The 21,939-nt window shown below is 42.6% G+C and overlaps 2 protein-coding genes across 13 annotated transcripts in view; one reads left to right on the forward strand and one right to left on the reverse strand.

Annotated features, from left to right (window-relative positions):
* Nucleotides 1–14,015, forward strand: part of LOC122118113 (ankyrin repeat and KH domain-containing protein 1) — a 141,658-nt gene extending 127,643 nt beyond the window's left edge. For 4 of the 10 annotated variants that reach the window (XM_042692007.1, XM_042692016.1, XM_042692009.1 and 1 more), the window contains 7 exons: nucleotides 19–195; nucleotides 2,131–2,382; nucleotides 3,549–3,724; nucleotides 4,419–4,583; nucleotides 7,956–8,065; nucleotides 13,382–13,555; nucleotides 13,681–14,015. In XM_042692007.1, the coding sequence (XP_042547941.1) occupies nucleotides 19–195; nucleotides 2,131–2,382; nucleotides 3,549–3,724; nucleotides 4,419–4,583; nucleotides 7,956–8,065; nucleotides 13,382–13,555; nucleotide 13,681 (1,055 nt within the window). In that variant the 3' untranslated portion in view covers nucleotides 13,682–14,015. Of the gene's footprint in view, nucleotides 1–18; nucleotides 196–2,130; nucleotides 2,383–3,548; nucleotides 3,725–4,418; nucleotides 4,584–4,843; nucleotides 5,335–7,955; nucleotides 8,066–13,381; nucleotides 13,556–13,680 lie in introns of those variants that run through there. The other 6 variants (XM_042692010.1, XM_042692012.1, XM_042692013.1 and 3 more) reach the window with 4 other exon arrangements.
* An 893-nt stretch (nucleotides 14,016–14,908) lies between these two features.
* Sra1 (steroid receptor RNA activator 1) lies at nucleotides 14,909–21,284 on the reverse strand. 3 transcript variants are annotated; one of them, XM_042692228.1, is made up of 5 exons: nucleotides 21,186–21,284; nucleotides 20,944–21,069; nucleotides 16,784–16,989; nucleotides 15,532–15,640; nucleotides 14,909–15,378 (listed from the first exon to the last, which is right to left on the reverse strand). In XM_042692228.1, exons 1-5 carry the CDS (start codon nucleotides 21,208–21,210, stop codon nucleotides 15,167–15,169), a joined length of 678 nt encoding a protein of 225 aa, XP_042548162.1. In that variant the 5' UTR covers nucleotides 21,211–21,284; the 3' UTR covers nucleotides 14,909–15,166. The 3 variants fall into 3 exon arrangements, with proteins under 3 accessions (XP_042548162.1, XP_042548163.1, XP_042548164.1); XM_042692230.1 differs by having other exon boundaries at nucleotides 15,313–15,378; nucleotides 15,635–15,640; nucleotides 21,186–21,259; XM_042692229.1 differs by lacking the exon at nucleotides 20,944–21,069 and having other exon boundaries at nucleotides 21,186–21,232.
* Nucleotides 21,285–21,939: the final 655 nt, after the last annotated feature.

The following is a 21,939-nucleotide window of genomic DNA, read 5'->3' on the forward strand; positions in this document are numbered from 1 at the left end:
ACACCTGTTTTATTTCAGGATTACCATCCATTGACCCATCTGGCAGTTCCCCATCTTCTTCTTCTGCAACTCTGACAAGTTTTTCTGGCATACCAGGAACAAGAGTTTTCCTTCAAGGACCAGCTCCTGTTGGGACTCCTAATTTCAACAGACAACATTTTTCTCCCCATCCTTGGACAAGCGCTTCAAACTCATGTAGGAATCCTAGAGGAATTCTTCAAAACAGTCTTAAATAAGTTATTAAGCCATTAGGATTAAATAAACAGTATGTAGATACCTAAGGTTTGTCTTATAGACATGTCTTATAGTTTGTCTTACAAATGTGACAAAAGACATGTCAAAAGTTGTCAGGCCATTTGTAGGACAGAAAACTTCTGCCAATGCCTGGCAGAAGCTTATTTTATATGTCCAGTTTATGATTTCTTATCTATTTTTACATTTTATCAAGGTCTTATTACCCATTATAAGTATTCTTTGCTCTGACTTATTTGTTTCAGTTTTTGTTTTTTTGGGTCCAGTCGTGGGGCCTGAACTCTGGGCCTGGGTGCTGTCCCTCAGCTCTTCAGCTCAAGGCTAGCGTGCTACCACTTAAGCCATAGCACCACTTCCAGCTTTTTTTTTTTTTTCTGCTTATGTGGTGCTAAGGAATCGAACCCAGGGCCTCATGCATGCAAGGCAAGCGCGCTACCACTGAGATACCTTCCCAGCCCTGTTTCAGTTTTTAGAATGACATAATTGGAATTGAATTTTTTTTTTTAAATAAGCATCATTGCCTATTGCCGGTGGCTCACGCCTGCAATCCTAGCTACTAGGAAGCTGAGATCTGATGATCCAGCCTGGGCAGGAAAGTCCATGAGACTCCTGTCTCCAATAAAACATTCAAAGACTGGAAATGGTGCTGTGGCTCAAAGTGGTAGAGCACTAGCCTTTAGCAAAAGAGATCAGCGACAGCACTCAGGCCCTGAGTTCAAGCCCCACAACTAAAAAAAAGCATCATGAAGTAGTCACTGTGCTTTTTGATAAGGAAAGCTAACTAAATTACCATAGTCCAATTGGGAAACAAAGCTTTCTCTAAAATCCTACAATAACTTGCTAAATTTAACCTTCCTTACAGGAAAAGGGGTTGATAGAAAGGAGAAAATGGAAAGAACCAAAAAGTAAAAAGTACAGCAGTATCTTTCAGTGAATAAGCTAAACATTGCCATGTTGTAGTTTAAATGTAACTGTGCCAGGCACTAATGGCTTACTCTTAGGAGGCTGTGTTCTGAGGATCATAGTTTGAAGCCAGCCTGGTCAGAAAAATCTATGAGATTTATCTCTAAATAACCAGCAAAAAAAACTGGAACTACAAGTCTTGAGTGAAAAATCCAAGTGAGAATGTGAGGCCCAGTATTGGCACACAAACTTGAAAAAAACAAATTTAAAGGGGCTAGGAAGGTGGCTCAGTGGTAGAGTGCTTGCCTCGTACGCATGAGGCCCTGGGTTCTATTCCTCAGCACCACATAAACAGTAAAAAAGGCCAGAAGTGGCAATGTTGCCCAAGTGGTAGCATGCTAGCCTTCAGCTGAAGAGCTCAGGGACAGTACCCAAGCCTAGAGTTCAAGCCCCACAGCTGACCAAAAAAAATTTTTTTTAAGGAGTAAATGCTTTCCTTCTAACCTTATTAGTTGAGTTAGGGGGGCGGGGTGGCCGCCTGGGGAGACGGGGGGAGACTATTTGTGCCGGGCACCAGTGGCTCACACCTGTAATCCTAGCTACTCAGGATCATTGTTTAAACCCAGCCCAGGCAAAAAAGTCCCTATGAAACTCTTATTTCCAATTAACCACTCAAAAACTGGAAGTGGCTCTGTGGCTCAAAGTGGCAGAGTGCTAGCCTTGAGCAAAAAGAGCTCAAGGACAGCACCCAGGCCCTACATTTAAGCCCCATGATCAACTAAAAGAAAAAGACAAAAAAAAAAAGACTATTTGTGCTTAATTATAGGCAGAAGTAGCCTCAAATTTATAGAAATTACATTTTCATTTAAACTATCTTTTAAAGTGAAACTTTACAGAACTATGTTTGTGGAAGGTTTCTCATATATCTATAGTTTATATATGTAATAAAACAGTAGAGAAATATTTTGCCACCAGGTGACTCTCCTATCCCATCTATTTCTTCGGGATCATCTTCACCTCTTTCAGCTACTTCTGCACCACCAACATTGGGTCAACCAAAAGGAGGCAGTGCCAGTCAGGATCGAAAGATACCTCCTCCAATTGGAACAGAGAGACTGGCCCGGATTCGGCAAGGAGGATCTGTTGCACAAGCACCTGTGGGGACCAGTTTTGTCGCTCCTGTTGGACATAGTGGAATCTGGTCATTTGGTGTCAATGCCATGTCAGGTACAGTTATCTTGCCCTCTGCAGTAATATCTTAATATCTCAAGGAAGCTGTGATAAATCTTAGTTTAAGCCAAGAATGTAGTGTATACCTATAATCCCAGCACTCAGAAGGCTGAGGCAGGAGGATCATGAATTCTAGGCAAGCCTGGATTAAATCGTGTGTTCAATATGAACTACACAGTGATATCCTTTCTCAAAACACTAAGGGCTGGGAGTGTAGCTCTCAGCACTGGGGAACACACACACACACACACACACACACTTCCGGAACAAAAAACAAAAGAGCAAAGCAGTATGGGCTCACACCTATAACCCTATGTCCTCAGAAGGCTAAAATTGGGAGGACAGTGGTTTAAGCATAGCCCAAACAAGAAAGTTCTCAAGACCCAATCTCAACAGAAGAGGTCAGGCATGATGGTTCCTGCCTGTCATCACAACTACTACAAGAATCATAAAACAGAGCCAGGCACCAGTGGCTCATACCTGTAATCCTAGCTACTCAGGAGGCTGAGATCTGAGGATTGAGGGTCAAAGCCAGCATGGGCAGGAAAGTGTGTGAGACTCCTATCTCCAATTAATTACCAGAAGTAACACTGTGGCTCAAAGCGGTAGAATGCTAGCCTTTAGGAAAAAGAGTTTAGGAACAGAGCCCAGGTCTTGTGTTCAAGCCCCACAACTGACCCAAAAACAAAAACAAAAAGAATATTAACAGGAGAATTGAGGTCCAGGCATGCTTGAGCAAAAAGAAAGACCTTATCCCAAAAATAACCATAGCAAAATGAACTAGAGGGATGGTTCAAGGATAAGAGTATCTGCCTAGCAAATGTATAGCCCTGAGTCCAAACCCCAGTACCACCACCACCAAAATAGGGGGGAATAAAAGGTTCTATATGCTTAACACTCAAAGAATAATGTTTATACCTTTGAGCAATTTGGTCCAGTATCAGCCTGGAATGTTAGTTGGAGCTTTCAAAAGAGTTTTATAGCTTGCTTCCTTCTCCACTTAAGAACTTGTTTTTGTTTTTGCTTTGCTTGCAAGACTGTGATGACTATTTCCAGGTCTATTGAGAGGAATTACTTTGATAAAATTTGATATGAAAAGAAAATAGTAATGTTTTGTTTATTTATCCAAATAAATATCAAACTCTGTTTCCTATTCTTTCCAGAAGGCTTATCAGGTTGGTCACAATCTATAATAGGGAATCATCCAATGCATCAACAATTATCAGACCCAAGCACATTCTCCCAACATCAACCAATGGAGAGAGATGATTCTGGAATGGTAGCCCCCTCTAACATTTTTCACCAGCCTATGGCAAGCGGTTTTGTGGATTTTTCTAAAGTGAGTTGACAAACATCATTGTAACTTGTTTGACACTTTGCCAGCCAGTATAGTCACATGTTAAGAAATAGTTTGTATTGAAATAATTCTTTTGTTTCCATGACTGCCAGATATTTTATTTAGTTTCAAGAGTGAGAAGTGTAACCTCCAGTAGTTTGTCCTCAAACTGTCCTGAAGATGTCTCCATCCTAAAGCTCTTAAGGAAGTTAATGCTTGTGTTTGCTACCATGTTTATAGTCTGCTATCACAGCTTTGAATGAGGTCTCTGCCCCTCTAAAAAGCTTATGACTCTCCACTGCCATCTTGTATATTCTGATACCTTTCTGGCTGCCATAAAGCAGATAGATATATGGATCTAAGTATTCATAGAGAATTACCCCTTTCTTAATCCAAGCTTATCAGTAAAAAGATAAACAAAAATTGAGAACCTTATAGAGTTTTAATTTTTTATTCAGATTGAATATGTTTTCACCAAATGTGGGCAATTTCTTCATAATTTCGTATTAGAATTTTTTTCTCTTGTGGAAGAAATTATAGTTACAGGGTAAATGTTAATGATATACTTCCAGGATCTTATGGTATTAACTGAATGAAAGGAAATTTAGAGTAGACTAAGATATTATCAAGAATCACTGTTTATAAGTATTTCATAATTAAGCCACTTCTTTTTTTCCCCTACCCTCTGCTATTTTAGGGTCTGCCAATTTCTATGTATGGAGGCACCATAATACCCTCTCATCCTCAGCTTGCGGATGTTCCGGGAGGCCCACTGTTCAATGGACTTCATAACCCAGATCCTGCTTGGAACCCTATGATAAAAGTTATACAAAATTCAGCTGAATGCACTGATGCCCAGCAGGTAAAATGGGCTTATTGCTCTTTTAGGTTTTAGATTTACAAGTCATTCTTTATCTATGGGTAATGCAAGTTTTGAGTCATGACTGACCACCTTAATCTCAGCTAAGTTTTTCAATAACAAGATGCTGCTGCTAAACATTTTGTTTCATATATATGTATTCTTCCTAGGCAGAAACTGAATTGCCATTGCATTTATATATTCATTTGTAAATGTCTAAAGATTCCTAATTAGAAATTCCAATTTTTCCTCCCCCTTTTCAGATTTGGCCTGGCACGTGGGCACCTCATATTGGAAACATGCATCTCAAATATGTCAACTAAGTTAGAAGTTCTTTACTCTTTAGCCTTGTTTGAGGAACCTTGGAAGAACTCTGGGGATTTTTTTTTTTAATGTGCCTAATTAAGAAATTTTCTCTGAGGCTTTAGCAATGGAAATTTGATTGCCCATTGTATAAGAACAAACTGATTAACTATCCACCTGATTATGTTCTCTGGTTAGTTTAGCCATTTTCAACATGAGATCAGATGAATTTAGTGCTTCTGGCTAAACATACTGAATGCTACTTGTATGCAGAAAAGAATTAGATGATTATAATGTTTTAACCTTTTAGGGTGGTAAATACATGTATAATTGTTTACATACTTAAAAGGAAAAAGTTGAGTAAATTTCTTGTCATATAGTGGCTCCACTTAATGTAGCCTGTATTAATGTGAAATATTTACCAGAATATTCAATAAAAAGATGAACAGTGTTTAGAAGTGGGGTGTGATCCTTTCAGTGGTCATGCAGGTATAACCCAATCCACAGCGATATGGAACCAGCTTCTCACATTTTACACCATGGAGTTTGTTCTTAAACTGCTTTCAAAAAGCAACTGGCGCTGGGCACAGAGGCTCACACCTATAATCCTTGTTACTCGGGAGGCTGAGATCTGGGGATCATGATTTGAAGCCAGCCTGGGCAGAAAAGTCTGTGAAACTCTTATCTCCAGTTATTTAGCTAAAGCTGGAAGTGGAGGTGTGGCTCAGCCTTGAGCATAAAGCTAAGGAAGAACACCGTATCCCTGAGTTCAAACCACAGTACCAGTACAAAAAAAAGTAACTGTTAAGACTTTCCTGTTTGTTCTGAGTTAAATATTCCCATTTCTTTATTGTCTTTCTCTATCATTTTACATATAAGAAAGTTCAAGCCCTAGCAATGTGTTCTTGGCTGATTCTAACAGATAGGCTACTAAAAGTTTACTCTTTTTGAATCCTGAGTATGTCAAATAAGAACTTTTGGATTTAAAGCAATTGACATTGAACAAATTTAAGGACAACCAAATCATCAACTTCAGATTGCTTTTGTGCTTCCTGACTTTTATTTGAGTTGAAACATAGAAGGGAATGACTCCTCTGTTGCTTGCTATATTGTTAAATCAACTGAGTAATACTTATAAATATGTAACTCTGGGCTTAATTCCATGGCTCAAAGTATGAAGAACCAAATGTTTAACAAGCCGAATACAGGAATTCTGAAATGGATTGACCAAACCATACATTATGCCAAGAATCTGATGAAATAGGAAAAGAAAAGTTATTTTACTGAAAAGCATAATCATTGACTTCTTTCTATTTTAACATAGTTGAATTGCCTGACCTAGTATATAAGCCGTATGAAAAAAGAAAAAAAAATAGTTGAAGGCTGACAGAAAAAGCAAAGGAGGATATATAGAAAACTAAGGGCAGAACCATACAGGCAGCATCTTTCTTCTCATAACAATAGGAATTATTCATCTTCTCTGACCACATAAAGCCAGCATCAGATCAGATTAGCCATATTTGTTACATGTTAGACATATCTGGTTCTTTAGGACTCCACATCATCTTACATATGAAAAAGATACTTGTTTGTATGGGGGTTTGGGGCAGTGTTGAGGATAGACCCAGGGCTTTGAGCCTCCTGGGCAAGCACTCTACCACTGAGCTAAGGAATATTTTCTTTGGGAGTTTTTATGGATTTGGGGTTTTACTTTGTTTGATGATATTGGGGTTTGAACTCAGAGCATCACACTTGCTACACAGGCTTTCTACCAGTTGAGCCATATCCCTACCTTATTTTTAATGGATTTGTCAAGTATCATTGGTATGATGTTACTGCTTCTCTTCTCTTTTTGACACAGGGTTTTGCTATGTAGTCTAGGCTGGCTTCAAACTCATGATCCTCCTACCTCAGCCTCCTCAGTGCTGGGAATACAAATTTGTACCACCAGAGTTACTGCCTTTGTAATGGTTGATAATCACAATGAGTTTTCTCAAAAGGCCCCTTTGTTCTAGGAAGGACAAAAGATTCCCTTAGATAGTCTATGTATCTTGCTATTTCCATTCACTACTAATAAAAATCACTTAAAATGAGTGAAACTACTCCATGTAATACACACCTGGGGAAAGATATATTAATATTCAATGGTACAAACAAAAAGGTGAATTTTAACTATAATATATTTGAATTGTCTAGAGGAACCTTTAAATCTAGGTTCTATACTGGGTCAGGAATTAAAGAAAACAGGGAGGAGCCCCAAGGAGAATGAGGAAAAAAAAGGAGTTGTATAGTGAAGTAGTTCTTTAGGATACCCTCCTTCCTTCCCTCTTACCAGCACTGCCTGCCTACCTTTCTTTTTGGATCCTAGTAGCTTACTCTCACTCCTTTTCACTGCTGTAATCTCTTCTTCCTCTTCCTGCCTCTTTCCTGGCATTACTTTACTGCTATTTTACCAACCTGAACATTGGATAAAACCTAGCTCAGGTAAGAACTGATTACTTTGAAAATATACTAAGGATGGGAGGGGGGACAGTATAGGTACAGTGGAATATGAATCAGAATCTTAAATTCTATTTTCATGTCTTTCACTTGATGCTGTATGACTCTAGGCAAATCATTTCATATTTCTGAGCTTCACTTTTCTCATCTAAAAATGAAATTCGACTTAAAAGTCTTTTGGTTTGAACATAGGTTTTCTTCTTTTTTTTCTGAGTGGAAATAACATGGTATGGGACTACTGGAAGCCATTAGAAGGTTTACAGTATTGAGGTTTGTTTCTGATATGGAATCAAAAGCATAAAATTTTTTTGACCAGTATTGATTCTGAGATTTTAGTGGAGGCGGAAGAAAACATTCTACATCAATAGTGAGCCCTCAAGTCATTAAGAAACATTCAACTAAGGCACATGAGAGTAACTCCTCTTTCAAGGAATACAACTGTCCTCAAGGTTTCTGGCCCATTTACTTAAAGTAGTGTCAATGAAATAAAATTTTACCCCCAATAAAATTATTGATGTTTTAAGACTCTTTATACCTATTGTGGCTACAGTGTGCTGACTTGCCCTTTTATAGGCCAGTCTGCTTTCTTCAGTCCCTGCTCTCAAAGGGGAAATACCATCACCTCAGCTAACCAGACCAAAGAAGAGAGTTGGACAGCCAATGGTGGCTTCTCCTAACCAGAGGTAAGAAATCTCAGGACTTGAAACTGTATTTTCCATCTGTATGGTTTCTAATGTAGATTCTGGCCAAATCCTCCTCCCTACTTGTACATAAGGGGACTATCCTTAATTTGAGTTAGCTTGTAGAGTTTGGCTTGAGAGTTTCAAGCCAAAGGAGAGGAGTATTTGGTATACATGTTCTATCCTACTGTTGAAGACCTTTGGACCATATTGTAAACCCAGAAAGAGGCAAACAGGCCTGTAGGAAAACAACATCTGAACATCTTGTTCTCTAACTAGCAAGAATCACTTCTACCAAGAAATAGTATGGCTGTTATGACGTCATCTCAGTGAACCCTGTCCTGGGTAAAGAGCTCTGATAACACTACATTCTTCTATTTACCCTCAATCATTTGTTAGTTGACAACAGGCAATTCACCTTCATTCTGTCCTTTAGGAAATGAGGGGGGGGGAGGTTTTAAGTATCAAAATCTTGAGCATATTTCAGACCATTTTCAATAAAAGGCACGAAACCAGTTGTAGGGCTATGAGTCTCTATAGTTCCTCCTATAAGGAGGATCTCCTGACCCCAGGAGTTTGAGACTAGCTTAGACAACACCATGAAACCCCTTTCAAATAATAATAATAAAATGTTAATAAAAATAAGGGAGCATGAGGCTGGGTTTAGAAAATGAGATCATGAACCAAAATTACTTTTCAGCATCCATAACTAATGCAAAAATACTTGTTTCTTCATTCAAATTGCATGATGTTGAGCCAGCTTTTCTCTCTAAAGCCAACCTGTTTTAGTTTTCTAGCCCTTATAGCATACAGTATCCAGAAAAGTTAGCTATAGGCCATAGTCTATAGTAGTTGTTTTGAAATAGAGATTAATAGCAGGAAGACCTCACTTCCACATAGACCCTGAATGAAAACCTTTTCTCCTAGTTTTGTTTCTGCTTTTTCTGAGGGTGTTGTTTTTTTTTTTGTTTTTTGTTTTTTTGTAATTCTTCTTCCTTAAATGAGTGTTAAAGTGACCAAGTCTCTTCTTACCCTGTGTCTTCTCCTCCACATCTATGATCTTATGCCACACATTTAGATTTCATTTTACTCAAATCTGAAGCACTAGCCCAGAATTCTACCCTTGAACTTCAGAGCAGTCAATATATGTAGCTTCTTACTATGTTCTATCTGGGCATTCCATACACATTCATTCCCCAAGACAAAATATATCCCATTCTTGTTTTTCCTGTGTGCCTGTGTATGTGCACACACACACACACACATGCACATGTATGTGCCCTGGGGCTTGAATTCAGGGCCTGGGAATCGTCCCTGAGCTTTTTTGCTCAAGGCTAGAGCTCTACCATTGAGGGCATAGCTCTTGGAGCTAAAAGTCTGACTTTCCTGCCTGGGCTGGCTTCAAACCTGGACTCTCAGATCTCAGCTTCCCAAGTAGCCTGGATTACAGGCATAAGCCACCTGCACTCAGCATTGTTTTCCCTCTTATATAAATGTTAGTTACCAAGCTGGAAGCCAGAAGATTAGGATTCTCCTAGCTTATCTCTATTTCCTCCAGTTCATCTTTCATTGGTCACATTGTCTTTTCTCCTCTGTATATCTAAAGTTCATCAGTTTTTCACCATCCTCTATCCCATTGCCTGTATCTTCTGCCACCATTGGTACTTCCTCACCTTACCTTGCTTAAAAGCTTAGGTGTACCTGGGTGTTGGTGGCTAACACCTATAATCCTACCTAATTAATTAGGAGGCTGAGACTGGAACGAACCATCCTCCAGAATCAAGCCAGCCTAGGCAGAGAAGGCCCTGAGTTTAAGCCCCAGTGCTGGCACAAATATAAATAAATTTTTAAAAATTTAAGCTAAGGCTGGGCGCCAGTGGATCATGCCTGTAATCCTAGCTACTCAGGAGGCTGAGATCTGAGGATCGAGATTCAAAGCCAGCCCGGGCAGGAAAGTCTGTGAGACTCTTATCTCCAATAAACCACCAGAAAACCGGAAGTGGCACTGTGGCTCAGGTGGTAGAGCGCTTGCCTTGAGCTGAAGAGCGCAGGGACAGCGCCCAAGCCCAGAGTTCAAGCCCCACGACCGACAAACAAAAAAAAATTAAGCTAAGTTGTCAGATGACTTCCCACAGCCTGTTTTCATTACCTGCATCACTGTTAGTGGTTTTGACTTGCATTACTTTGTAAGAGGCTCAAAGATCATCTTGGAACAGTAAAATAATACACATAACCCTTGCTACCTGATCTGACCTGTAGCATCTGCATTTACCTCCTTTTGTATTTTTGTTGGGCCACCAGTGTTTCATTGGGCACCTGTAATCCTAGCCACTCAGGAGAATGAGATCTGAGGATTAAGGTTTGAAGCCAGTCCAGGTAGGAATGTCCATGAGACTCTTATCTCCAATTAACCACCAAAAAACTAAAAATGGAGCTGTGGCTCAAGTGGTAGAGCTCTAGGCTTGAGCGGAAAAGCTAAGGACAGTACCAGGCCCCAGTGCCAGCACACACAAAAATTTTAAAAATCCAAAATTTCACCCCTTGATCTACTGTATCATAATTCTCATTTTAATAAGATCTTTGGGTAGTATATTGGCATATAAGAGATGCGCTGGTTTATACATTTTAACTTTTGGGGGCTGGGAATGTGGCTTAGCGGTAGAGTGCTTGCCTAGCATGCACAAAGCCCTGGGTTCGTTTCCTTAGCACCACATAAGCAGAAAAGGCCAGAAGTGGCACTGTGGCTCAAGTGGTAAGTGCTAGCCTGGAGCAAAAAGAAGCTCAGGGACAGTGCTCAGGCCCTAAGTTCAAGCTCCAGAATTGGCAAAAAAAAAAAATCCTATTTTCGGCTGTGAAGGTGGCTCAGTAGTAGAGCACTTGCCTTGCATGCTTGAGGCCCTGGGTTCGATTCCTCAGCACCACATAAGCAAAAAGTAAAAAAAGCCGGAAGTGGCGCTGTGGCTCAAGTGGTAGAGCGCTAGCCTTGAGCTGAAGAGCTGAGGGACAGTGCCCAGGCCCAGAGTTGGGCCCCACGACTGGACCCAAAAAACAAAAACAAAAAAATAAATACATTTTAACTTTTTTGTATGTGCCATCTTGGGGCTCAAACTCAGTCTGGGCACTGTTCCTGAACTTTTCTGCTCAAGACTAGTACTCTACCCACTTGAGCCACAGATCTATTTCTGGTTTTCTTTTTGGTAGTTAATTGGAAATAAGAGCCTCAAGGACTTTTCTGCCCAAGCTGGCTTTGCAATACTCAGATCTCAACCTTCTGAGTAGCTAGGACTACAGGCATGAGCCACCTGCACTCAGCTAAGATTTAATTTTTTTTAAGATTTAATTTTTTAACGAATGGCAAAATCAGAAAAAATCTGATGACACCAGAATTGATATATTTCTAAATGCAGTCTGGAGGTTTGAGGGAGTTAGGATATTAATAATCTTAAGAAAGCCAGACAGGACAACTGAAATAAAGAATTTTAGTGTCTATAGTTGCTAGACCTAGAACTTAGCTCTTTTATCACCTCACACTCTGGCCTATCATATGATTGCCCACTCTGTACCTCCCAGGAAGCATTCACACTAACCGTCCTTTCCAGAGAGCTAACTAACAGACCAAGCTGCCCTCACCAGCACCTTGCCCTTTACTCATTTTTAGGTCAGGCACCAGGTATTCAGAAACAAGCCCCCAAGCTGTACACTTTTCACCCAGAACTTCTTTTGATTGTTTATGGGGACCAGTACACAAACACGCTGAAGGGCCTAGGCTCTGTAGTCACATATATACTAGATGTGTGTAATCTTGAAACAGTCTGCCCTCTGGGTTTGTTTATGCCACAGTCAAGGTAAAATGTTGCTAAAAATAATCCAAAAGCGATGTTAAAAGGAATGAGTGTAGTAATACAATTCAGAAGGTCTGCTGTACTTCACCTGTCCCCACCAAACCTAAACAGTAACTAGGTGAGCTGCTGCACTCAGACAAGTAGGCCATTGTTAATCTAGGAAGATCTGGAGTCGGGTGCAGCCTGGGAGTCTTCCAACTTCTCAGAGCCCGAGCTTAACTAGCTATCTGGTAGGCGGGACTGTCGGGTTGAGTGGCGGCCAATGCCCCGCCCCGGGCGTGACGTCCTTCTAGTGTTGTTGCCTGCGGCCGCACGTGGTCAACTAAGTCCACCTCCTACTCAGAGCTGCGGTCCGCGTCCACAGCACCATCCGGTTGTCTTCCTGCGCCTCCTGCTCGCTATGTCCACATCCACGAGCTGCCCGATTCCCGGGGGCCGGGACCTGCTGCCGGACTGCTACAGCACCACGCCAGGGGGCACGCCATACTCTACTACCCCGGGAGGTCAGCGGGCCGGGGTCCGCAGTGTGCGGGCAAACCAGCACGTGTTGTGGGGGTGGGGAGGTGTGGGGCTTGGACTTAACCGCAGTGCCTTTTGCAGGTTGCAGCTTTGGGGGAAAACGTGTGGAACCAAAACTCAAGTTTCCAAAACCTCAAAAGTGATGCAACCATGCCTAACGCCCAGCTTCCGGGTGATTGGGCTCCTTGCTGTGGTCTGGGTTCTGGGCGCTAAGAGCTCCTGCTCTTAACGACCTAGCTACCTGGGAGAAGATAGACTCCCAGCTGAACCGGGCCTGGGCAGCAACCAGATCTTACAAAATGGCTACAGCAGTTGTGCACCTGGCTGATAGCTGTTTGTTTGGCTAGGCGATCAACCTGGATGGTGAACAGCTGGGCTTTCACTGGGGGTTCCGGCTACGTGGAGGCAGAGAGGAGGGGTTGTAAACAGCAAAGTGCCCTTTGAGGACATTACTGGACAAGTTACTCTGGGTTAGGGAGGGCCTAACTTGGGAGGGGTCAGGGTAAGAACAGTGTGTCCCAAGTTTTACAGGCAAAGCAGGTGTTCTCATGAATGGCTCACTCTCTTGAGAAGAGCCCTAAGTGGCAGCACTAGGTGGAGCCCTAGCTTTTTGATCTGTTGAACAGTCAAAGCCCCACCTTGTGAATCAAAGCAAGGAAATTCTAGAGGAGCAGCCTGAAATACCTTAAAGTTTAGTGCTTTTGTTAAAACCAATGCCTGAAATTCTCCCAAACCCAAAACTGCTTTAAGGATAAACCAGAATGAAGTTGCTTTATGGTGCTTAGACACAATTCAGTTAAGTGTAAGTTTTTCAGTGCTATGGTTTGTCACGTGAGACCCTAGCTGGGATACAGAGCAGATGTATTGATACAGAAGAAAATGCAAAAGGCCTACATCTGAGCCCAAGTTTGCTTATCTATGTTCCTCACTCCTAACCTCAATCCTTACCACTTCACAGGCACCAGGATCATCTACGACCGAAAGTTCCTGCTGGAGTTCAAGAACTCACCCATTGCCCGGACACCCCCCTGCTGTCTCCCTCAGATTCCCGGGGTCACAACTCCTCCAACAGCCCCACCCCACAAGCTGGAGTTGCTGAAGGAGCAGAAGGAGACAGAGGAAGAGATACCTGGTAAGGAAAAGAGAACCTTGAATTCGGAAATGTCCCATCCTTTTGAGCTTAAATGCCCCTGTGAAATAGGGTAGGTTTCAATTTCAAGAGGGTTTCAGAACTGACATTCTTGAATTCTCTTTTAGATGATGCACAATTTGAAATGGACATGTAACCCAGTGCAGAAGACCCCATGTGGAGTTAAGAGGGATTCCCTGTGTGGCTGCTGCCCACCACCTCTTCTTGGGGTATCCTACCAAAGGCCGACTGGCATCAATTCAGAAACAAGGGACTTGTTGGTTCTGGGCTTCCTTTAGTTCTGAGGCAGCTAGACCAGGGACAGGAGTGGGCAACTTGCCAAGTCCTTAGCTCTACTCTCTCTTTGGTTCCTAGCAACTCCTCTAAGCCCTCTCTGCTCAAGGATAGCACTGGGGGATGCAGTATGTCAACTTTTGGCTGTTTAGTAAACATTTGGAAATGACTTGGTTCCAGTGTTCTTCTCGATGATGATCTTCTCACTTCAGCTAAGTACTTAAGGGCCCCTGGAAGCCTAGATTCCCCATTGGGCCCACTTCCAGCAGTGATTACAGCCTGGGGCGGGCTACAGGAGTAGTCAAAACCATAAAGGGCAATAGATCATTCTTGCCAAGGGCTGTTCCTGTCTTTCCCAGGAAGCAGCCTTCCTGGAACTGGACCTTCCTAGCAGCCACTCCCTTGTCCATTCTTCATAGGTGAGAAAGTCCAGGTTGGGCTGGGAATTTGGCTTAGTGGTAGAGTGCTTGCCTAGCATGCATGAACTCAATATCTAACATAAGCAGAAAAGGCCAGAAGTGGAGCTGTGGCTCAAGTGATAGAGTGCTAGTCTTGAGCCAAAGACACTCAGGAACAGTGCTCAGGCGAATTTAAGCCCCAGGACTGGCAAAAAATGAAAGTCCAGCTTACAGTCAGTCATCCCTTGCCTTTACTGCTTCCTATTGTAGGTGCCAATCACTCATTCAAATACTGAAAACCTTGTATCTTCCTATTTCACATGCTATCCACCAAGGACTTCTTTGGTTCCAACCAGTTCTGTTATTCACTGAAAGTTAAAGACCACCAAAATGAGGCACCAGCTTGCTTCATGAGAATCATATTTCCCAAATTTCAGTAATCTTGTCTTTTTCAACTCACACAGCAATAACTCACTGATTCTAATCTTTGTAGTATCTGTATACTTCAAAGATGACACAAGGCCAAAAGAACAATCTTTCCTTTAGTTGGGAAATTCACAAAGGCCCCATGCTATGTGAATCTGCACTCAATGTTGAAATTAAGTCACCCAAACACAGGCTGCTGCAATCTAGCCCTACAAGATAAAAGACTACAGAGATTAGATTTTTCAGGGACCAGAGCAGATGACACCAGAGGGGATGGCATAGGAAGGGTCATCCTTCCTATCCAGTACCCACCGTTGATATACTTTTATTGAAATGCGTATGAATAACAGGTAACATCCCTGAAATCCTGGTAGGAGCTTGGGTCAGGCCCAACCAGACTGTGTCTTCCTGGTAGTAAGAAGGTGTCAAGTGAGAGAAAGCCTTCCACACCAAGGCACAGGAGATGGTATGAGGTGAGTCTGAGGAGCCCCCAGGATTATGGAGCCTGTTGGAAGCCTGGTATAGTCTGGTACTCTTCAGCTGTGACTGTAGATTTCTCTTCTTTGGCCTCCTCCTCTGAAGACAGACTCCTCTTTTCTGCTATTAATCTTTTAACTCCCACCATCCATTGACTGACCTCAGTCACATGATCAACCATGAGTGAACGATGGATGTCATCTGCTGCATCCCATTGGTGGCTTGAAAGTTCTGAGGAGAGACAGGGCTTGAACAAGCACACGGGTAAAGGGGGCAGCCTAAGTGCTCCCACCTCCCTCAGTCAAAATCTTATTATCTGTTCCAGCTCAGCCAAAACCCTGGCAGGACCAAGAACTTAAGCTATACCAAAGAATCTACGCATACCTTGCACTAGTAGTCCCATCCTCTTCTTTACAGGCATAGACAACTTCCCTCCAGCCCATTGTTCCTGAAGCAGTGTCAGGCGTCGGCTGATGTCATCACACACCTGCTTCTGAAAGACAGCCCCCTCTAACTCAGCGCTACCAGCTGAGAAAGAGGAAGTCAGCACCTCATAGGTGCACCTGCTTTTTCTGGCCCAAGATGTTCTTTTACACTTAGTCCATTCTTTACTCAAAGGTTAGAGGCCCTCACTATGAGAACTAAAGAACACGGCGGGGGGGGGGGGGGGGGCAGGGGGGGGATTTTAAAATTTCAGAGGCTTCTCAGACCCTTAGAAGCTCATCTTATACTTTGGAAATAAGAGCCAAAGGTAAGATTTGCCATGCTACTTCCCTTTTCTTTGATTCGCCTCTAGAAAATTGAAGCATTAAGTAAAAAGGGATTTTTCTGCCCCCTACTGAGCAAAACAAATTCACTAAACATAAAATCAGCAGGAAATATTCTGGATAGGCTACATATACAGAAAATCAAGCTGCTATTCACTAGTGAGTTGAATTAACTCTTACTCCCACAAGTCATCTACTACTGACTAATCCTTCTGAAGTCCTATGTTCCTATTCTGGGGAAGGCTTTATCAGTCCATAGCTTTAAAAGGATTAAGAGCTGTGGGCTGGGAAGTTGGCTCAGTGGTAAAGCGCTTGCCTTGCATGCCTGAGGCCCTGGGTTCGATTCCTCAGCACCACATAAGCAAAAAGAAAAAAAGCCGGAAGTGGTGCTGTGGCTCAAGTGGTAGAGTGCTAGCCTTGAGCTGAAGAGCTGAGGGACAGCGCCCAGGCCCAGAGTTCAGGCCCATGACCGGACCCAAAAAAAAAAAAAAAGAGCTGTTGCCCTAGCCAAGTGCCAGTGTCTCATACCTGTAATCCTAACTACTCAGGAGGCTGAGATCTGAGGATTAAAGTTTGAAGCCAGCCACAGCGAGAAAGTTCATTAGACTCTTATCTCCAGTTAATCACCAAAATGTCAAAAGGAGCTGTGGCCCAAGTAGAGTGTTAGCTTTGAGCACAAAGGGACAGTGCCCAGGCCCAGTGTTCAAGCCTCATGACCGACACACACGCACTCACACTCACACACAGAGAGCTGTTGCTACGCTTAGACAATCTGCTTTGGTAGCCATACCTGCATTCGGCTATAGAAAGTTCTCTCCCTCTCAGCTTCATTCCCACTCTCCCACCTAACAAGTTGAGCCAGGGCTTACCTTTGTGTGGCCACGACAGTCTTCTAATGCCTGTTCCAGAGGTCTTAGCACATCCTCCATCAGAGCCTCAGACTCAATGACTGGGAAGCTTGTGGCCTCCACACTGGAGACAGGACAGTTCCCCACAGGTGGAGGTCTGGGAGCCTTACTTGAAGGAGGTGGAGGCCCCATCAGTGGGGGCCCAGGAGAAGTCTCTGAAGTAGGAACTGTTTGAAAAGGAAAGGCAAGATTAAGCAACATGGCTTAAATAGGTAAAAAGGCTCAACTTACCTTCTAAGCAGATGCAGACAGTGTGCTAGACACCAAAGAGAATAATAAACCAGACTAATTAAGTTTCTAACCTCAGAAAGCTTAAATTCTAGAGAGAAAGGGGAAAAAAATTAAATTACCAAATTATGTTACACACTATAAAGAAACAATGGATTATATAATAAAGAAGAATAAGAGGATCTACCTAAATTAAGTGTTCAAGACCTGGGTTTATTCCAGTTCATTACTTTAAACCTCTTGAGGTATGGATTCTTATGTAAAATGAGGTCATTGTAGTAATGACAAGAGTTGCAGTGAGGATTATAGATTTTGATGCACCCATGGCTGTGAGACTTCTACCAAAGAGTACAAACTGATTGGTGGTCTTTGTTCTTCATATCTAGGATTTTGGTTATATGGTTAGCCTTGCATGTGAAATCTCTCAAGTTTATTTTCCTTTGAACATATAACCCATGGAAAGTCACTTTAAGACATTGTTTAAATACTGCAACATATCTTTTGATTTAAAATGGCATTACTGAAATTTTTTCCTTTAAAGTAGTGGGTTAAAAATCTATATAAACAGGATAAAATGGATAGGGATACAGCTGCTAAATTCATATGTAGCAAAAAAGTTAATAGTTTTTATAAAATTGAGAATGATAAAATGTGAGAGATGCTATTGTGAAGAATTAAACTGAGCAGCAGAGGCTTACACCTATACTCTTAGCTATTCAGGAGGCTGAAGAATGAAGATTAAGAGCCAGCCAGAACAGACTAATCCTAGAGCCTCAGACTTATTTCCAATTAACCAGCAAGAAGCTAGACCTGGAGGTGCAGTTCAAACATATAGCACTAGCAGTGTGCAAAAAAGCCAAGCAAGAATGAGGAGCCCTAAGTTCAAGCCCCAGACTGACACCAAAAAAAGAAAAGAAAGGGTACTGAGTGGATGTAAGTGTAGTGCTCAAGGACAAAAACAAGACCTATGTGGCTGGAAATGACTAGCATTGGAGAAAACAGTAAGCTATCACTGGAGTGGTTAAGTAAGGGGTCTAGATCTTTCAAGGCACTGCAGGAATTTGGTCTTGAGCAAAACAGTCTGGGAAAAGCCACAGCTGGTTTACTTCCTTAATATGTAAACAATGAAAAACTGGTGGAACAGGTCAAGAATAGAAGCAAGCTGGGTGCCAGTGGCTCATACCTGTAATCCTAGCTACTCAGGAGGCTGAGATCTGAAGCAAGCACAGCAATTGGTTAACGGAGCCATCAGGAAAGATGCTGGCATGAACTAGATCTGAGATTTGGGAGGAAGTAACAGGACTTAGTGGTTTAGGGTGAGGGAAAAAGAGTCAAGATGACTTCACTTTGCATGTCAGTGATTGAAAAAGACTGAAGGAAAATTAAGAACTAACTTTCAGGCAAGAACACCAGCAAGGATGGTTAATGCATCCAGTACATTGGTCTGTAAGTTATTTGACCCCAGTCACGACCAATGACCATTTTTGTTCTACCCTTTCATTTACCTTTATTCTGTTTACAACATACCACCTCAAAAATCTGGTCAACCTTCCAATCTTTCCAGCCTATCTCATATACCTCCTGTACTTCTTTCTGTTGTTGAAATGGGTGAATGAAAGTGAACTTGGGAGGAAAAAAAACTGTTGGTAAGTTTCACTTTATAATTTAATACTTAATGGCTAAGATTTTTAAAGATACCAAACAGTGCCTAGACATTCTGCCTTATTTTGTACCCCTAAGAACTATTTTCACATCTAATCTCCTCTAAACTTTGTTTTTCTCTCTTCTGTTCCTTTTCCCTACTATCTCTCCACTTGTGACACTGCCTCAGATTTCATCAAGAAAACAGTAACTGTTCATCATTCCACAACTAGTCCTAATAACCCATCCGTATCAGTGGCTACTTTCCTCTCTTCTATAATTGTTTAAAAGGTTCCTGCTCCTATCAAAAAGCCATCTCCAGATGTACTCAGCATCAGCCTCTTTAGGGCTCCCCCTATAATCATCCATTTTCTCCTGCATCATCAGTACTTATTCTCTATTAAATCATCCCATCAGCACAAAAAACATGCTGTACTGTTTACTATAAAAAACAACCCTCTATGCATTCCATTTTCAGATGTTTCCCCATTTGTCATCTATGCTTCACACATTAAAAAACTGTCTATAGTTACTCTGTCATATTAATCTCCATCCCTAGCCTTTCCGGCAGACTTTGTTTACATGACTCCAGAGACATTGGTCTTGTTAAAATCATACATGATTGCAATATTTGTCATTTAGTACTACCTTCCTAACTTTTCTGCCCTATAAACATTCTTCAGTCTTTTTGTGTTACTTTTGCCTCTTTTTTGGTCTTTTCTCAGTCTCCTTCCATGGTTCCTTTTCTATGCAATCTTGAAATACTAGAGAGCCCTAGGACCCTATTCTTGATTTTTTTTTTTTTGTCAGTTATGGAGCTTAAACTCTGGGCCTGAGCACTGTCCCCCAGTTCTTCAGCTCCAGGTGAGCGATCTACCACTTGAGCTACAGCGCCCACTTCCAGCTTTTTCTGTGTATGTGGTGCTGAGGAATCAAACCTGGGGCCTCATGCATGTGAGGCAAGCATTCTACCACTGAGCCACCTTCCAACCCTATTCTGGATATTTTTAAAGGTATAAATCATATAAGTGTGTTTTTCAAGCTGGGAAGACTTTACCTATAGGGCAAATGTCTGGCCACAACTAAGTAAATGCTATAGGTATCTATGGAGTAAAGGTCTGGGATGCTGCTAAAGAGCCTATATTGTAAAAGATGTTACCCTAACAATACTCTGGCCAAACATGCCAATAGTTCCTAGGTTAAGAAACTCTGCCTTATTCCTCAGCAATAAAAAGGATATGGAAGGATGCTGAAAGAAACGAACCTGAGCCCCTTCTGGGTGGATTCAGTCTTCACTGGCCTTCTCAGGGAAAAGGTAGCCTTCAATGGTAGCCTCCAATGGCTTCCACATTTTGGGGGATGTTGTTTGTGGTGTCACTGAACCCAGGACTTCACACATGCTAGGCAAGCACACCACAGTATCTCAAACCCTTTACACTAAGCTGTTCCTTTATAATCATGTTTTAACTTATTTAAAGTTATAAGGACAGATGCCAGGGATTCATGCCTGTAATCCTAGTTACTCAGGAGGCTAAGATCTAAGGATCATGTTTCAAAGTCAGCCCCAAGCAAAAAAAGTCTGTGAGATTCTCCTCTCCAGTTAACCACCAAAAAGCTAGAAGTGGAGCTGTGGCTCAAGTGGTAGAGACTGCCTTAAGTGAAAAGCTAAGGGACAGATCCCAGGCCCTGAGTTCAAGCCCCAGTACTGGCAGGCACGCACACACACACAAAATGACGTTATAATAAATAATACTTTGGTATTAACTCATTAACTATACTCTTAACTCCTAAACTGTAACTGTTACATCTCTTTTTTTCTACAGAGCCCCTATCACTATTTTTACCTTTCAGTTTGTCACAAATGCTAGAAGTCTTCGTGAATGCATAGTTTTTGCCTCATTCACCGCACCACACAATGCTCGGTTCTTAACAGGTGCCCAATAAATACAAATTAAATAGTGAACACATAGCACGTTAATCTGAGATGCTTATTAAAGACCCAAGTGAAGACACAGAACAGACACTTTGCTGGGAAGAGGTCATCACTGGAAACAAAACTCGAAAATGATTTCAGGAAGGTCTGCGTGAGATTAGCTAGGGTCCTTTTTAAGCAGCATACCATTTATTGACCTGAGCCCTAGACTGGGGTCCCAACCTCTGCTTGGGACTCTTTGGAGGAAAACACGCCCTTGGACCGGGTTCCCTGGTACCAACCATACTATGCGGATCTCCGCATCTCGGCCCTCACGCACCTCTGGGGAGTCCATCCTGGGGGGCGGCGACCCTCTTGGTGAGTGGCGTGCGCTTGGGTCCACCGGTCTGGGTCTGCAGCCCGTAGGAGAACTGCGGCGGGTCGTTCCAGCCGCGCTCCTTGTTGCCTGCGAAGTTGAGGGGACGTATGAAGCAAGACCAGAACTCCGCCGGAGAGTTATAATGAGGCTGCGGGAGGCCGAGGGCCCACCCCCATCGCCCCCAGCCCTCCGACCGCGCTCACCCGGCTTCACGTACAGCTCCGCCATCTCTACTTCCGCACCGCCAACGGGGCAGCGCGTCACTTCCGGGGCGGTAGCTCACGAGAGCCGCTAGGGGTGCGTCGGGCTCATTGTTAAGAACCTTCGTTCACCAGGGTTCTCTTCCACCACCGGGAGCCGCCGTGGGAACCCTGCATCGACTCTCTAAAGTGCTCAAAAACTCCAGCTAATGCGCTACAGGGGTCCTGGGCACAAAGGATCCCACGGATGTTTTTTCCAAGGGGCCAGCACCCTTGTCTTCTCTGGATACAGTGCCTTCCAATTGCTTTTCGGCGCAAGTTCATACTTGGATCCATTTGTGCGCCTCTGATCTAGCTGGATGGACCTCTCTGGACAACCTCAGAATTCATTTTTCTCCAGGCTCTTTAACCAGTACTCACCTTCTTCAGTACTCAACTCAGATGTCACGTCTTCAGAAAGTCTTCTGAAATGCCTTAGACCAGGTGAAGTTTCACCTCTACTCCCACATCCCTCTGAGATTTCCTGGTTGTATCTTCCACCTGTTTGACTTTTGTTCATTTCTCATCTTAGAGGCTCAGAAGGTAGTCCCTCAACTAGTACCTATATCCAGTGCCTGGTACAGAAAAGACTGTAGTAAATGTTTGTTGAATGGAGTCAGATCTCCATCCTATCCATGCCCTCGTATGACTATGGGCAGTCACCAACATCAAGCACAGACACTTCACACAGGTTGTTGGACCCCAACCTTATCCCAGG

The sequence above is a fragment of the Dipodomys spectabilis genome, unplaced genomic scaffold, assembly GCF_019054845.1.
Source record: "Dipodomys spectabilis isolate Male_0828 unplaced genomic scaffold, ASM1905484v1 ptg000147l, whole genome shotgun sequence".
Taxonomy (NCBI): Eukaryota; Metazoa; Chordata; class Mammalia; order Rodentia; family Heteromyidae; genus Dipodomys; species Dipodomys spectabilis.